This window comes from Cyprinodon variegatus, unplaced genomic scaffold (genome assembly GCF_000732505.1).
Source record: "Cyprinodon variegatus isolate N-32 unplaced genomic scaffold, C_variegatus-1.0 Scaffold24, whole genome shotgun sequence".
NCBI classification, from domain to species: domain Eukaryota; kingdom Metazoa; phylum Chordata; class Actinopteri; order Cyprinodontiformes; family Cyprinodontidae; genus Cyprinodon; species Cyprinodon variegatus.
Window position 1 is genome coordinate 2433791 of NW_015150477.1, and position 17316 is coordinate 2451106.

The 17316-nt window shown below is 39.1% G+C and overlaps 2 protein-coding genes across 2 annotated transcripts in view; both read left to right on the plus strand.

Moving 5' to 3' along the window:
- gmps (guanine monophosphate synthase) overlaps nucleotides 1–378 on the plus strand; it is an 11067-nt gene extending 10689 nt beyond the window's left edge. Inside the window, exon 16 of the mRNA XM_015393906.1 lies at nucleotides 239–378. Coding sequence (XP_015249392.1) covers nucleotides 239–340 — 102 coding nt within the window. The 3' untranslated portion in view covers nucleotides 341–378. The remainder of the gene's footprint in view (nucleotides 1–238) is intronic.
- Nucleotides 379–3930: 3552 nt separating this feature from the next.
- Nucleotides 3931–16419, plus strand: LOC107096829 (vomeronasal type-2 receptor 1-like). The gene is made up of 14 exons (XM_015393702.1): nucleotides 3931–4200; nucleotides 6969–7260; nucleotides 7343–7585; nucleotides 7675–7866; nucleotides 8812–8937; nucleotides 9021–9205; nucleotides 9444–9564; nucleotides 9647–9874; nucleotides 9971–10094; nucleotides 11743–11903; nucleotides 13049–13244; nucleotides 13317–13552; nucleotides 13707–13906; nucleotides 15841–16419. The coding sequence occupies exons 1-14, from the start codon at nucleotides 3983–3985 to the stop codon at nucleotides 16172–16174; spliced, it is 2856 nt and encodes a 951-aa protein (XP_015249188.1). The 5' UTR covers nucleotides 3931–3982; the 3' UTR covers nucleotides 16175–16419.
- Nucleotides 16420–17316: the final 897 nt, after the last annotated feature.

A 17316-nucleotide genomic window follows, 5' to 3' on the forward strand; every position in this document is an offset into this window, starting at 1 on the left:
GAATACAGGCCAATATTAGAGAATTTACGGTATACAGATCAGGTTGTAATAGCGACTCATTATGGCTTGGGAGATTAAACTCCACTGATCTGGGAAAAAATTAGTTATTTTTTATCACCCATAGGTCGTGATCTTTTTTTTTTTTTTTTTTAAACTGTCACTGATGGTTTAATGATTAAAACATTTAATGACACTGTGTTCTCTGATTCCAGTTGTAATGTTTTCCTTTTTCCACTAGGTGGTGCTAAAGATGGTAAACGAAATCAAGAAAATCCCCGGCATCTCCAGAGTGATGTATGACCTGACTTCCAAGCCCCCCGGCACCACAGAGTGGGAGTAGAGCCACAACATGACTTGATATCACATCCACACGCAGTGCACAAACACTCTCCGCAGATACGGGGGGGCGGGGAGCCAATCTCTCTTTCTCTCTCTCTCTCTCTCTCTCTCTCTCCATTTCTCTGTCCTTCCTCCCTCCTCCCCTCTATCACCTGCTCCTTCTCTTCAACATTCCCATGGAAGGCAGACCGTACTGTGACGAAGCCCCTCCGTTCTGCACTCCCCACCACTCCTAACTGGTCTTAATTTCTGTTTGTTTGGCGGTATGGATTAAATAGTGTCAGTTATGGTTAATATGTTGTCATTTTTAATTCATCTACATGTCCCGGCTATTATACAAAGGTAAATTGCTGCTTCCTTTTTATAAGCTTAACCTTTAAAGGCAAGCAGTAAGAGGCTGTGATGGTTGAGTTTACTCGATGTTGTGCCTAAGGATTGAATATGGGCTGGATTAAATATAATAAACAGTGTTGTCATAAAAGAAAATGCAGTAGTGGGTTGGAGGGGGTATGAACTCAGCCTTTGATTTTATTTTGTTTTGCTGTTTCTTGTAGTGAAGAATATTTTGAGCATAAGACTATCCTCTCCATTTGTACTGGCTCCCCTTCAGCCTCCATACTGTGTTAAACTTTTGCTGTCTTAATCGGCAGCCTAGTGACCAATCACTTTTTAAGCTCTCTGTTTTTTCTTTTTTTATTGCCAAAAGTAGAATATGCTGTGGTGTGAAATCTGTGGACAAGAGCTGTTGGGTTGTTTGTGCATCGATCTCAGACAGCAGTCCACCCAGCGGTCGTTCGGACTGATGAATCGTGTGAAGGAGGCGGTTGGTAACATGTATGTGCCTGTTCTAGTTTTTTTCTTTCTTTGGTGTGAAACGACATGAACTCTGTCCAGAGAGGAGGGTTCCGTTCTCCTCATGCTGCAGTGTGTGTGCTTTTTTTATGGAGAAGATTATAAAGGCAAAAAGGACTAATATCAAACCTATAGTTACAGTAGTAAGAGCTCTTAAACCACATCGTGTCACTTACTGTTATTTGATGGATTGGCTGCTCCTGCGTTCTGCAGAGGCACATTTCTTTTGCACTTTTTGTCACCCATAAACCCTCGGTGCTGCATCAGCAAAGACATCACTTTATCTTAACCCTGTCCTGTAGTGTTAAAGGTCCGTTTGAGGGGAGCTGGTTTCTGCTCCTGCCTCATTGCAGTCCATCTCAGAAAGACTTTACCACCCGTTGTATACATGTTAACTTTCACAGCGTTCAGTAGATCATTTCCAGGTTCCATTCTCGTCATTTAGACCTCAGTGAATACAGCGCTCAGGTTTAACTGAGTTTTTAAAAGCTTGTAGTCTCCTGTTAGAGATGTTTAACTCGTATGTGATTCCTCCATTTGTTTCTGTGCCTCTCATCTCTGTTGGTTTTTCCTAACCTTAACTGCTGTTTGTGATTGTCCTTCTGTTTTGCCTTTTTAAGCGTGTGCTTTATGTTACTCAAGTCCCCATTTAAAAAAACGCTTAAGTGGATTTTTTTTTTTCAAATCTCAATAAAATAAGTTATGCAATACTGACTTTGATTTTGTTCAAGTTTGCTCAGCAATGTTCATTTTCCTTAGTAACGTGCCTCAAACCAAGCCACTGCATGCAGTTTCAATTATGACATTTGTACAATGGAAAACTGAGCTTTAATAAAGATCTCAATGTTAAAACTCCTATTATTGTTTCTGTTCTTTATTTGTTCAAGAAATGGATGTACACTTATCAGGCTTAACATCACAACTGCATTTGATGTGTTCTTTATCAGACTTAATATTCGCTGTTGGTTATTTCTAGTGCTTTTAGAAAATATTTACTTGCCTCATTTTTTTTATAGGATTTCTCGGGTTTCCATTTTTTTTTATCAAGTTGAAATAAAATGTTTTGTCACATTTCACATTGGCATACAGTGTGTTGCCTTCCAGGTGCACTTTATGTTTACTATTTTCTTTTTTCTTTAACGTCACAACTCAAATATTTACTAATTTGTTAAACTAGATTTTATGGAAGAGGATTAGGGTGAAAATAATAAAAAAAAAAAGTTAACAGATTTTTAAATTTTATTTCAGTTTAATCTTGGGGAAAAAAAGGCAGAATTCTGTCTTTAATCTCAGAATTCTGATCTCTCCCCACTCACACACACACACACATTAAACTGAAATTAAAATAAAAAAATCTGTCAACTTTTTTTTTTTTAGTGGCCCCAATCCTCTTCCATAAGATTTTAAACTGACTTGGACCAAATGTTGGTTCCACATCTCCTTTGTGGGAATTGTGGCACATTTCTAAGTAATTTGTTGGATGCCCTACTCCTGTAAACCTCTTGAACGTTTCTCCTTTTGCACTTTTTGTAAACATACAGTTGTCAAATTTATGTGCCCTCCTCAGCCATATATCAATTTACTCTTGGGGAAAAACTATGGCAAACACCATAAAAATCTCATACTGCTTATTCTGCAGCCACAGAACCCATTTAGTATATAGTACTTAAACCAACCACACTCCTTCCGATAGCACCATGTTCTAGTGAGGCGTGTGACCATCTGTCCATTGGGTAAATAAATATTCATCAACAGGATTGTTTGAGATCACAGCAGCAAAATGACTGAGCAGTGTTGCAATGGCCTAATCAAAGTTCAAACTGCCTGAAATCTTGTGATCAAACCGTCAAACAAATTCCAGCACACCTAAATAAACTAAAGCAAGACGGTGGATCAAAATTCAGCGCAAATTAAAGGACTGATGAAGTAATCTGGAAAACAATTATTTTTTTTAATGGCTAATTTGATGGATGGTGTTTTGATTTGGCATGGACAGGGAGGTGCTGAAGAAGCCAAAGATGTTGAGAACTTTGCAAAGTTCTACATTTAGGAAGAATGTCAGATGTTTCCTTTATCGACACATCACCATATTGTTGATAGCTGAACATGTTCGGCCGATGTGCTTTTGTCTGCTGGAGGTTCAGGTGTGTGTAGCTCCCCAGACTGAGAGACAAGAGCAAACAGGTCCATCACACTGCCAACCAGAACTCTGGGGACCTGGGCTGATCTCAGAGCAGTTTTAAATGTAACATTGGATGTAACTAACAAGTCACCACACGCATCTGACAATTAGTGGGCCACCTGTGGCAGTTTGCACAGAATAATGAAGCATATTTACAGCAGTGAAACGATGGGGGACCAGGGGATGAAATGAAAATGTATCATGTTTCTTGGAAATAATCAAACCCTGAAATGTGCATTTATGCTAAATCTCCTGGATACAGTTAGAAATGTTCAAAAATAAGTCTGAGACATTTTTAAATCTACAATTGATTAAAAAGCTGTTCTATGATTCATGGTGGTGGGAGTTTAAAAAAAAATTATATAAGTTGTACTTTTATTTTAGTCCAAACGGCTAAAGTCAAATGACTCATCATTTATCTGTTGGTGTGTTTTTGTTTTACTCCATTAAATCTGCAAGGCTACCTTTGCTGCTCTTCTCCCCAGAGGACAAATGAGACACCTGTCACAGAGTGATGCTCACTTCTTTACTGCTGTAAAGAGAGAGAGACAGAGAGAGAGAGGGAGAGATAGATCTCCTGACTCTGTTCAACATTCACAAAGTGTGAAAATGAGAGGCTTCTTGCTTGGATTGTTTTGCCTTTTCCTTGTGTACAAACCTCTTTGGGCTGTATCCACTTGCAAACTGAAGGCCAAGTTCAACCTGAACGGCTACAAGAATGTAGAGAAGAAGAGGGTGGTCATCGGAGGGATGTTTCCTGTACACATGCGTGTCGCTTCCAACGATGGCAACACTTCCAAACTACCCGTCTCCTCAGGTTGTGATGGGTGAGTAGGACCACTTTTAATCTTCTCATTGTCAATTTGCTTTACAATTAAGTTTATAGGTTTTAGCAATCAGCTGAATTAGTCAAAGCTAATATATTTAAAAGATCAACTACCTTTAGGTAATCTCACTCCTTGACATAACAGTCACCGGGACCTCTGGGGCCAATTAGCTGTATTAGTCAGGCTATTATAAAAACAGGCTTTTACTGCGTAATTTGAAAATATAATCAAGTCTATAAAGTGTTAATTAGAATGATGCTGCTGATCAATTGAAATAAACATTTGCTTAGTTGGCCGGGAATACACATTTCTACAAGATAATTGAATAAAACAAACCTTCATACACTGAGCAGATCCACACTAATCACCACAGCCTAGCAATTATTTACTTTATATCATTCAGGCTTAAACACATATTTCATTTACATATAACACAACTAACAGTGACAGTTTGCAATTTAAAAAGCAGCATCAGTTATTTAATTACCAAATGTATATTGCTTGAATCATATTGTGTTAAAGTGATTTAGGTGTGATAAGATTTGGAGGTTTCTGGGCGGGTGGAAGGCAAGCTCAGGTCCTCTACCAGAGGCCTGGGAGTTTAAGGGGTTCTTTACAATATCTTAGCTGTGATCTCTGATGTTTCTCCTGGTATCTGATGGAGCCACTTTTCCAGTGTCCTCTCCATTTTAAAATGCAACTCAAAACCCATCTGTTCAAGATTGCTTATTCTCTTTAAAAATATAAATTTCACTGTCACAGCCTCTGTATTTTTTAAATGTTTTTAAATGTCATTATAATTATTATTTTAATTTTTTCTGACACTTTTTATGCTTTTGTACGGTGACCTTGAGTGTCCAGAAAGGCGCCTTTTTAAATAAAATGTATTATTATTATTATTATAGTGTGGGGGTTACTGCCCCCAGTATGCATTGCTTTCACCTTTCAGGCTTTTTCTAGGTCTTCCCTGAGCCCTTGGTATTTCACCAATTTCTCATGTTTCTCTGTCCCTCGTTTGAGATGGCCACATCAGTCGCTATGGTCGTCCTCTGCTGCTTATCAAGGATCGCAATGTCCTCTTGTTTGGCCACAGCCATTCTGTGGCCTTTGGAGGTGGCTCCCATTTTGACTTGGGGGTTTCCAGTTTGTATTCTACACAGATGTTTCTGTACACTATGCCAGCCACTTGGTTATGGCATTCCATGTGTTCCTTTACTGTCAGTATCTTACACCCTTCTTTGATGGATTCTCCCAGCTTTTTATTGTCATTACACTGTCACAAGCACAGAGCAAAGAAATTCACTCTCTGCATTTTATTCATTGCCTTGGGGAGCAGTGGGATGCCATTGTGCGGCACCCGGGGAGCAGTGTGGGGTTAATGGTCTTTTGGTCAGGGACCCAGAGTGGTAGTCTATGGGAGTGGGGCTTGAACTCAGAACTTCAAGATTCCAAGCTCTATGCCCTAACCACTAGGCCGTCACTCCCCTAGGGGTCTTGTTTCAGGGGTCTAGTTGTGCCTGGGATCTTGCCTTACATGGCAGATGATAAATGATAAGTCCTGTACTCATAACACAATTTCTTACAATATATATAATTAGGGGGTCCCCGCTCTATCTCACCATCGGTTTGGGGGTCCGTGGCCTGGAAAACGTTGAAGACCACTGCCATACAGGGAAAATCCCATACAGGGTTTTTTTCCTCCTATGGTGGTTTCTCCAGTTTCTTCTCTTCCAGCTTCCACTGAATGATACATTCACTAAGTGCTTCATCCCTTGGGGCCATCTTCTTGATGTATTCTTGGAGCTTGGATGTTTTATCTTCAATAGTGTGTCTGATGCTCACGAGGCCTCTGCTGCCTCTTTTGTGTTTAGTGTTTAGACTGTGGATACTGGAGTTGGGCTGGAACCTCCATCGCGTGGTGAGTAGCTTTTGTGTTTATACATCAGTGGCCTGAATTTCTTCCTTGGGCCAACTTATTATCCCATCAGGGTATCTGATTACTAACAAGGCATAGCTGTTGATTGTCTGAACTTCGTTCTTACTATTGAGCTGACTTCTAAGAACCCGCCTTACTAGTTGCAGGTATTTGGCTGTTGCAGCTTTCCTTGTGGCATTTTTTGGTGGTTGCCATTTGTACTGTAGCTCTCTTCTACATCTGTTATTCCTCCTTCTGGGAGTGTGATCAACTCCCCCGTCCTGGTCATCATCCAGCCACATTTCTTCAGCCTGAATCCCATTCCAATGTCCCCTCTGTAGATTCTAGTGGTGTAGATTAGTGGGTCGATGTCTTGCACACTCTTAGCATATAGCTTGATGTCATCCATGTACAGGAGGTAGCTTATAGTGACCGGTATCCAAATCCAGTCTGTTTGATTATTTGGCTGTGGTTCAGAAACTCAGAATAAACTGGACTAATTAAAAATTGTTTGATTGTCCCAAACATTTAGGGGTTATATTTAAAAAATCCACTAGTAATAAAAACTTCTTAGGTCCACATTTCCTCATTAGTACTTTGATAGATAATAAACCAGAAGTCCAAACATTGGGATTTAACTATTTTCTGTTTGACAGTCACTGGAACGGCTGGTTGCATCGTCTTTGTAGATTTTTTCCATAGCTGTGGAAACATTTTTCTTGCCTGATTTGTGTGGCTGTTTTAGTCCGCCTTGGTTCAACTGTTGGTTTGGAGACCCTGAGTAGTGACTCACCTTGCCGTTCCCCTGGCCTGACCCTCTCTCTATTAATGTGCTACTTTCCTACCATTCCAGATTTAATTTTCGGACCTTCCGCTGGACGCAGACCATGCTGTTCGCTATCAATGAAATCAACCAGAGGGATGACCTGCTCCCCAACACTGACCTGGGTTATGTTATCTATGACTCCTGCTTCACCATCTCTAAGGCTGTGGAGGGAACCCTGACCTACTTGACGGGACAAGATGAAGCAGTACCAAACTATCGCTGTGGTAATGGACCACCTCTTGCCACTCTAGTGGGGGCCGGGGGTTCTGATCTATCCATTGCCACAGCCAGAATACTGGGGCTCTACCATTTTCCACAGGTACTGATGAGTGTCAGAATCGTAGAGAAGGAGGAGAGAAATGGAGAATAGGATAACAAATACTTGCTGCTCATTTCTATAGGTCAGCTACTCCTCAACATGTTCTGCACTGAACAATAAGTTCCAGTTCCCCACCTTCTTAAGAACCATTCCTAATGACCTGCACCAGTCCACCGCTATGGCCCAGCTGGTGCTTCACTTTGGCTGGACCTGGGTAGGCACCATCGCTGCTGATGATGATTATGGTAAATATGGCATCAAGGACTTCAAGGAGCAGGTGGAGGAAGCTGGAGTCTGTATTTCCTTCTCTGAAACTCTGCCTAAGGTAAACCTATTCCTTCAGTCTCTGTACCACAAAACCCTTCAGCTGGATCAGTGTGGTGTCCTGAATTTAGTTCTTTGTCTACACTTTAGGTGAACTCACCGGAGGCCATCCAGAGCATCGTTCAAACTGTGGTTGAGTCAACAGCCAAGATCATCGTGGTTTTCTCATCAGACGTGGACCTTAGTCCTCTCATCGGCGAACTTCTCCGCCACAATGTGACAAACCGCACCTGGATCGCCAGCGAGGCCTGGGTCACCTCTGCTCTCATCAACCAGCCTGGGGTGAGATATAAGTTAGTAGCTGGCATTTAACTTATTTAATGAAGATATGGTTTAGTTTGATCAAAGGGGTCAAACAGGATAACAGATAGAAAGTTCTGTTGAAAGGTTGGAAATATTTGTTATCTTACATGCATGTGGAAAATATAAACCCAGATTAGCCTGCAGGATAAAGCCAATAGATTATCCTAAAAAGAGGCCAACAGACTTTTACAGCCTTTAATCAACTTTTATATCAAAATATTATGGCCTTTTTTTAATGCAAATACTTTTCAAGAAAGCTTTAAATCATGACTGGTTGCTTTTTTTTTATTATTTACACAGAAGCTATTGAATTTTTCAAAGGAAAATGAAAAATAGAAGGTGTTGATCCTACTCTATGAAACATAGTCTGAGAATAGAACATCTAGAGTAGTTCCTGCAGGCGTAACTTCCTGAATTGAAGAGAAGATCAAGTAAAAAGCAGGGGTATCAGGGAGCATCTGTTCTGTGCATTGATGGTTTAAGGTTTATTCCAAGGTGTGGAGCACACAAAAAAATAAATAAATAATGTTTCGAAAGTCTTAATGATAATGCTATAAATGTTGTGGGGAGAAATAAAACTGAGGCCCACCCTAGAATTACAAAACAATACATTTATACTCCCAAACCAAAGGACATCCGTTTCAGGTCAATTCTTGTAGACACATGCAGGACAGAAATAGGTAACTACTTGCATCCTACATAGATATTATCACGGGCAATAATTTTTTTAAATATCAACAATGGTGGTGCAGGGATTAATTGCACCACCCATGTATGTGGTCTCACCATCTCACCATCAGTTCGGGGGTCCTTGGCCTAGAAAATGTTGAAGACCCCTGGGTTAGATACTGATTAAAACTCTCAAGCCCACATCAGAAGTTAGGAACTGCCCTTTAATTTGTTTGTTTTGTTTTTTTAAACAAGGTGAACTCAGTCATGTCCGGTACCCTCGGCTTTGGGGTGAAAAAGGCAGACATTCCGGGTCTTCAGCGCCATCTGTTGGATCTGGATCCTTATGCAGATGCCCTAACAGAGGAATTCTGGGAGACGGTGTGTTTAAATTAAAGTTGATGCAAGAAACTTAAAAACAGGCCATGTGACATATCATTTTTTATGTTAATTACATGTTCTAGCTATTTAACTGCACACTGGACTATAGCAAAGCCCTGAAAAAGGCCAAAGCGAGAGCCAAGGAGGTGAACGGCACACTGGCCAGAACAGTGAAGGGGTTACCAGATGGTCTGTGCACTGGCAGTGAGAATGTGGCTCAGCTCAATAATACCTACTCTGACGTCTCTCAGTTAAGAATCACTTACAGGTCAGTAACCACAGCGCAAGCGACCATTAAAGGACTCACCGATGCTTGTAATGTCCTCACTCCACCTTTTTCCCCTCTTTAACTAATTCTGCTACTGTGTTCATACTAAGATTTTTGCACAACCTTTGTTGGGTGACCTACGAATAAGATATTTTACAGTTGATAAATAATGGATTCTGTTAATTTAAAATTTGTATTGGATAGAAAATACATTAAGGAATAAAAATGGTTTCCACAGTGTTTACAAAGCAGTGTATGCTGTGGCCAACGCCTTACACAACCTGGAACACTGCGAAGAAGGAAAAGGCCCATTTGTTGGAGGGACCTGTGCCAACATCACAAATTTTGAGCCCTGGCAGGTAGGCATATATAGATATTACAGATCTCACTATACTATGTGGTATTAATTGTCCTCATAACTCACCACTTTGTCTTCCACAGCTGATGTATTATGTGAAAAACGTGCGTTACACAATGCCTAATACGGGAGAGGTGATCTACTTTGAGGACGGTGACATAGAGGGCTTCTATGACATCATTAACTGGCAAGTGAACGGTAATGGAGAGATATCTTATGTCACGGTGGGACACTACAACGGATCAGCCTCTCCAGAGGAGAGGATGCACATAAGCAATGACTCCATTGTTTGGAACAATGAGGAACTGGAGGTCAGTCGGTTATATAACGGTTAGTACAGCAATTAAAGTTAAGCCATATTTTTGTTGTGTTACGGAAACTAAAGTTGTCTCCTATGTGTGTCCAAGCCTCCTCGGTCAGTGTGCAGTGAGGACTGTCAGCCTGGCACGAGAAAGGGGATTCGGCAGGGGGAGCCCGTCTGTTGCTTTGACTGCATCCCATGTGCAGATGGAGAAATCAGTAACACCACAAGTCAGTGTGCACCTTTCCAATTATTGTTAACATTTTTAGGTTTCTGAAAATAATATATATGAATAAATACACCTTAACTCATATTGGTTAAATCCCCTTTAGCTTTTAAGGTGTTTCTGGCCTAGTACTGGGTTGCTATTTACCCACTCCTCTAGTCACAAGTGGAGTTTTTTTTTTACATTGGTTGGTCTCCTCTCAAAGCATTACTATAGTATTTTTTTTCCCAGGTTTTTGTTGTCACTACACTGTCACAGGTACAGAGCAACAAAATTAACTCTCTGCATTTAACCCATCCCCTTGGGGAACAGTGGCCATTGTGTGGCGCCCAGAGAGCAGTGTGGGGTTAAGAGTCTTTTGGTTCACTAAGGGACCCAGTGTGGCAGTCTGTGGGAGTGGGGCTTGAACTCAGAACCTTTGCATTCCAAGCGCTATGCTCTAACCACTAGGCCGCCACTGCCCAAAAAAACATTATCACTCTCCCTCATCAATGTGATGTCTTGTAGTCAACGTATTCCTGATAACCAATATCCTTTATTTTGATGACTGCTACACCACAACTTGAATCACATTTTTTTTATTTCAACTGATAATCTTACAATCTGTCATTATTTACAAGTTACTCCAAAATACTTTCCCTTCTTGTATAAATAAAATTTTACTGTTAAAGATCTTAAATTACATTTTTTGCTAATTTTATTACATATTTCTATTACAATTTCTCATTAATTTCTCCAGTATAATCCAAATCAGTCAGTGAGGAGGCATAGAGTTTGGAATCCTGAGGTTCTGAGTTTGAGCCCCACTCCCACAGACTGCCAATCTGGCTCTCCGAGCAAGACTCTTAACCCCACACTGCTCCGCACAATGGCAGCCCACTGCTCCCCAAGGGGATGGGTTAAATGCAGAGGTACATTTCTCCAATGTGAGATTAATAAAATTCAATTATTAGCAGCTGTCTTGCTAAAGTGGTAAGTCGTCCGTCCTGCCTGGGTTTGTATCCCAGCTGGAGGGGGGGAGAATAGCTGCCAGTGTGGGTCCTAAGGCGAAACCCTTCACACTAATGCCTGCTTTGGCAACAAATTCATTTTGTTGCTCTGTACTTGTGACAGTGTAATGACAATAAAACACTGGAAACCAGTGCTGTCAAACAAACAGAAATTTGTACACTTAAAACAGCATACTTTGTTAAATATGGTAAACTTATATGGATTTTAAAAATGAGACTAAAAAAACAGTCCATTAAATATGTGGAAACCTTTGACATACCTTTACCCATAAACATTTAAAATCCCCAAATTGTAGGCTGCTCATAATGGGTGTGTGTTAAATTTTAACTAATATTATCAACAGACATTTGTGCTTTGTTACAGTTGTTTTATGTTTCTTTTTATGCCCTTAAAACCTTTAATACTTCCTCATTTAGTTCCTATAAACACGTTCAGCTGCTCTACTAGAATTTTATCAAGCGGAGTCATTTTTATATATGTTTGCCTGATAAATCTCCTCTTTTTTGTGAAATAAAAGTATTTTCTTGTGTTCATTCTGCCATTTTCTTTTGGAAGTGGAAATTAATTATTCTAATGTGCTTAATGTGCTGCTGCCTGCTTACCTCTGTAATTCTCTAAATGTCTTGTTCTTTCTTTGACAGATGCCCGTGAATGCATCCTGTGTACTGGAGACGACTGGTCCAATGACGCCCATGATGCCTGTGTGCCTAAAATCATTGAGTTCCTTGCTTTTGGAGAACCGCTTGGAATTACCTTGATAGTCATCTCTGCATTTGGAGCTTTAATAACCATAGCTGTTGGGGTGAGAGTCATATTACAGAGAAAACCAAAACATCTATGGAGAAAATGTTTACATATATTGTACGAAATGGGCATGAATGAAGAGTTTGAAAACAATAGTATTTTTCCTCATTCTAACCATATATTAGATGGTAAGGAAAATGTTTTGCAATTTTATATCTGGATTATACTCTGGTGAGCCTATATTTGAGAGAGAACATTTTTCAGGGAATTTTTTTGTACTTTCTTCAGATTTTGAAGTATATTCATATAGAATTTGGGAAACAGTTTTAAAATTCATAAATAGTGCTGAATATACAATAGTTTGTTGGAATTTACTAATTTCTCTTAACAGAACCAGAGTAACTGATTCGGTTTAAACACCATCTTGCAAATTGTGACTAATTTAGCGGCATGCTAAGGTTCATTAACCCTTTATCACAAGCTTTAAATATTTAACTGATGTCTTAAGATTTTTTTCTTTGAATTTCTCCACACCATTTTCACTCCTTGTGATACCATCTGTATTATGCAGTGCACTAGTACTTCTATGCAAAACAGAAAACCCAAGATGATGCCTATATTTCGCAATTATCATGGTGTTTTCACTGAGCCTTTTGCATTTATGCTGGGCTCAATGCTTAAATCTTTACAGTATAGAACTCCTTGCTGAACAGTAAAACGGTTGGACATTTCCATTTTGTTTGTATTTCCATTTTATTGTTTGAACAGATGCATGTAGCACCTCAGCCATCTAGAAATTATAACCAAGGATGAGCCATAGTTGTTGAGGTCCACCATTCTCTTCCTGAGTTGTTTTATTTTTCTGTGATGTCACACAAGTAAGCTGAGCATTTGAAGATTTGCCTACAAGTAAATGTTATTGTGAAGAACCTATTAGAAGTTCAATTATGTCACCTTCATCTGGGCTTACTTGGATTTTATAGATACCTAGTAATCTTAGTATATGTGAATCTCTGAGTTTGCAGGGGGAAAAAAAGAAAATCCTCTGAAAATATTTTCTCTGTGTAATTTAGTCAAAAAATAATTTAAGGAATACTAAACAAATGAAGTTTAATCTGATTCAGTATCAGCCAGTGAGGAAGCAAATCATCTTTTAATATACAGTTCCTGCAAAAACTTTAACCCTAAAATTTCTTCTACAAGGTGGTGTTTTTGATGTACCTTGGAACCCCTCTGGTGAAGGCCAACGATCCCCTGTTGAGTTTCCTGCTACTCTTATCTCTGGTGGTAACCTTCCTTTGCTCCATCGTCTTCCTCGGAGAGCCTCAAAACTGGAGCTGCATGACCAGCCAAGTAGCTTTAGCTCTCGGCTTTGCTCTGTGCCTTTCCTGCATTATGGGTTAGTAAACAGCATAGATTTATTATTTATCTTCTGATATGCATGGTGCCTTGATCTTTTTTTTTCCTCCAGGTAAGGCAGCCTTGTTAATGCTAAGAGCTCGAGCTCTGAAAAAAGCCAGGGCCAAAGCCAAGGCAGCTGCCAAAGCTGCAAAAGCTGCAGCTGAAGCAGCAGCAAGCAGCGGCAGTCCTGATGTGATAGTAAACAGCTCCATCAACAATGACGCAGGTGCTTTGGATAAACCTGAGGTTGACGCTCTCACCTTTGGTCACCAGAGGGCAATGGCTGCTGTGGCAACATTAATACAGGTGAGCAACATTAAGAAAATAACAAAGATAAAACATAAACAGTCACATGAGATCAAAACAAGTGTAGAAAACTAAATACAAAAGGGAATATGATAAACAACTCTGATATCTGAGCAGATCAAAAACCCAAAGAAACAATCCTCCCTCTATCTAGGCTGTAGCATGCACGCTTTGGCTCATCATCCTCCCTCCACACCCCGTGAAGAACACCGCTGCTCAGAATATAAAGATCATTCTTGAGTGTGACGAAGGCTCTGTCATCTTCATCTGCTGCATCTTTGCGTATGACATCCTGCTGGCTCTGCTGGCTTTCATTTTTGCCTTTACTGCCCGCAAACTGGAAGACCACTTCAGGTATGTATCTTAGAAAAAGATTTATGTTTTGAGGTTATAAATTAAGTCCTTTATACCCCTTTGAACCTTTCTACAATTTCTGATGTTACAACTAGATCCTCCAATGCATTTTAACTGGATAACACATTAAAGATCAAGAAAAAAGTAAAGTTTAAAGAGTATGGCATGCATTTGCATGGCCATCGTCCTTTTGGATAGAAACTAGTCCAACCAGATGCCTAAGAGGTTTATGTTCTGAAGCTCAAGAGGCAAAGCGTATAGTTTAAATTATGATCAATAGTCTAAGTCAGGGGTCTACAACCTGTGGCTCCAGAGCAGCATGTGGCTCTTTGGACCCTCTATAACGGCTCTCAACAATGGGGAAAAATTATATGAAGAACTAAATAATATACTTTGTTAACAAATATGCTTTATAAGCTAAATATTTTTAGACATATTTTCTTATTATATTATCTTTTTTTTCACATCTCATGATATCCTGTTTTAGAAACTCCTTGCTTCATTTTTATGAGTTGTTTTATGTTTCAACTTTTTTTTTTTTTTTAAGCTAAAGATACAAATGAACTGTTGGTTTATTTGGCAACAGATTTCTTTAAGTAGATATTTAACATAAATATTGGGTTGGGTTTTATTAAAAAGTGATGTTATATTTTGCAGCTCTAAATAGATTCCCAAATACATAACAGATGTGTTATCAGTGTATGAACCTGCCAGACCGCTCAGGTCTTCTAGTTCCAGCCTACTCTGTCCACCCAGAACTAGAACCAAACAAGGAGAAGCAGCATTTAGTTCCCATGTTTCACTGATCTGAAACAAACTCCCACAAGACTGGAAAGTGCTGAAAGCCTTTTTAACTTTTTTAAGTCAAAGTTAAAAACCCATTGGTTTTGTTTAGAACTGCCTTTGACTGTTGAATTTAAACGGTTAACTGAGGTATTATTAGTTTAAGGTTGCGGGCCAGGTGTTTTAAATGTTTTACTACCTGCTTTTATAGCGTTTTTAACTTCTTTTTTTGCTTTTATTTTTCTTGGATTTTATTGTTTAATACATGTAAAGCACTTTGAATCATCCTTGTACTAAATTAACTAACTAAATAAACTTGCTTGCCTTAAATGACTTTTACTTAGTTTTAATCAGGGGCAAAATCACTCTTTGGACATGAAAGTTTGCAGACCCCTGATCTAAGTGACGAACAGCATTTTTCAGTGAATCATCCAAAAATAGTGGGGCATAACTGCAAACCTAATGAGACATGACTGAATACCTAAAACTAAAACACAGAGTGAGGAGATTTATTAATTAATTAAAAAAATAAAGGTCAAGAGGTCCATTCAAGGTCTGGAGGAGTTGCAGAGTTCCACAGCTGAGAATCTGTGAGAGCTAAAATTTCTATAGAACCCTTGAAATCTGGCCTTTATGCAAGGTTTGCAAGAAATAAGTGGTTGCAGTGTCATGCTTTTATAAGGATTTTTCTTTGTTGGGGAATACATTTTGGGACTGAATAAAAACATGTTAAAGGCTGCAAAGGACATCTAACCATCGTTACAATTTTTCCCATTAATGCATCTTTGTGTATAATTATGATCTTTAAAGAAGCTATTCATCAAATCTCACATCAGGAACGTTTTGCAAAGTTTGTAGAGACACAACCTAAAACATCTTCAGGTGTAAATACAGCATAGAGTTCTACAAATGATTGACCCAGAGGAGAAGAACAACACTAAATGCAGTTTTTGCTTGAATTTTATTTAACATTTTTGAAAGGCATGTAAGATTTCCTCTGGATTTACTTACACTTTGTGTTTGTTGATACCTTCATGAACTACATGGTGGTTTGTTGTTATGAGACACTATAATGAAACATTCAATGAGGGTTGCCCTTCCTGTTCCTCTCTTTAGTTGTTATGCATGTTTTTATTGATTTTATTTTTCAGCGAAGCCAAGTGTATGACCTTTGGCATGCTGGTCTTCTTCATCGTCTGGATTTCCTTTGTCCCGGCTTACCTCAGCACACGAGGAAAGTTTATGGTTGCCGTCCAGATTTTTGCCATTCTAGCTTCCAGCTTTGGCCTGCTCAGCTGCATCTTCCTTCCCAAGTGCTACGTTCTTCTGGTCAAACCTGAACGCAACAAAGAGGAGCTGATGAAGCCCAGGCCCAAACCCAAAGACAGCTCCTTCACTGGAACGTCGGCGTCTCTTGCTACAGCTGGAACTGAAATCAATGCATCATTTGCATCCACGGCTATCGATGATCAGCCGGGAAACTAAAATAATCAGGAAGAAAGTTCTAAGAATAATAAATAATAAATGTGTCTTCCTATTCTAGATATATTTGTTTTAAATTTGCTGAAAGTTTCTAAAATATCTATTTTAAACGAAATAATGTCTTTCTCCTGTCCTAAAACTTTAGCTCTTTCAATACAATTTATTTAAAGATGTATCTTTTCTTTCAAATTTACTTTTTAGTGCAAAACTATTCTAAATTAGAACTAGATGCTTTTATATTGTATCATTTGGAGAAGATATTTTCACTAAGATGTTTCTTTTATATTTATTAACTTCTGTATGTTTTACAGTCTATTATATATACATATATATGTATGTCATAATTGTGTTGTCATAATTGTATTCATAATCATTTTAATATGTGATTTTCTCATCTATCTTTCATCTAAAGCAATACATTTTGTTTTCCTGTCCTTTATTCTGAACCCAACTATATGTAGAAGTGAGTGATTCTGTTATTTAAGACAGAATATGGTGTTTTGATTTTAGCAGATTTATAGATTAAAGTTTAAACTGAATAAACTTCTCAAGAAAAAAAAGAAGGAAAATGTATTTTGTTAAGGGGGATAGCTACAAATTTAACTCCTCCCAGCGAGTAAGTGATGCACTCATGCTAAAACACCCTATTTCCATTTTTTTATTATTTGCAGTTGTTTGCAGGGTCTGCGAATGCTATTGCTTTGGCAAACATTTACTTTACCCAACTAGGAGGAAAAATGCAACCTCTGCATGGTTACTGAGTCCCTTTGCTTTTTTATGGAAGCACCAAGATTTAAAAGCTTGACCGATGTTAACCTTTATTGTGCTTCTTTTTGGTCCACTTAAATTTGAGAAATGTTACACTTAGCAGAACACTGTTAAGACGCTACTAGGATCTGACAACACCTGAGCTCACTGATCCTGTTGGTGCAGAATCCTTTAGAGTTGGCGTTGACATAGCCCAGCTGACAATGCACAACAAAAGGCCTCAACAATCCAGGAGAACAAGGGGTGGCTATTTTATTTGCATGTGACTTGGAATGTGTGCAGGTGGATGGAACTCCATGCTGCTTAAATACATAAGGGCTTCAACTAGAGATGGCTCTGGTGCGAGCTAACAGAATTGACCAAGACTTCTGGACAGG

What these genes read in the sequence shown, in the direction of transcription:
- LOC107096829 (XM_015393702.1), top strand. Translation starts at nt 3,983, where the DNA reads ATGAGAGGCTTCTTGCTTGGATTGTTTTGCCTTTTCCTTGTGTACAAA. An exon ending in CTCTCATCAACCAGCCTGGG is followed by an intron (nt 7,867 to 8,811) that starts GTGAGATATAAG and finishes TTTTTAAACAAG; the next exon opens with GTGAACTCAGTCATGTCCGG. An exon ending in CTGTGGCAACATTAATACAG is followed by an intron (nt 13,553 to 13,706) that starts GTGAGCAACATT and finishes CCCTCTATCTAG; the next exon opens with GCTGTAGCATGCACGCTTTG.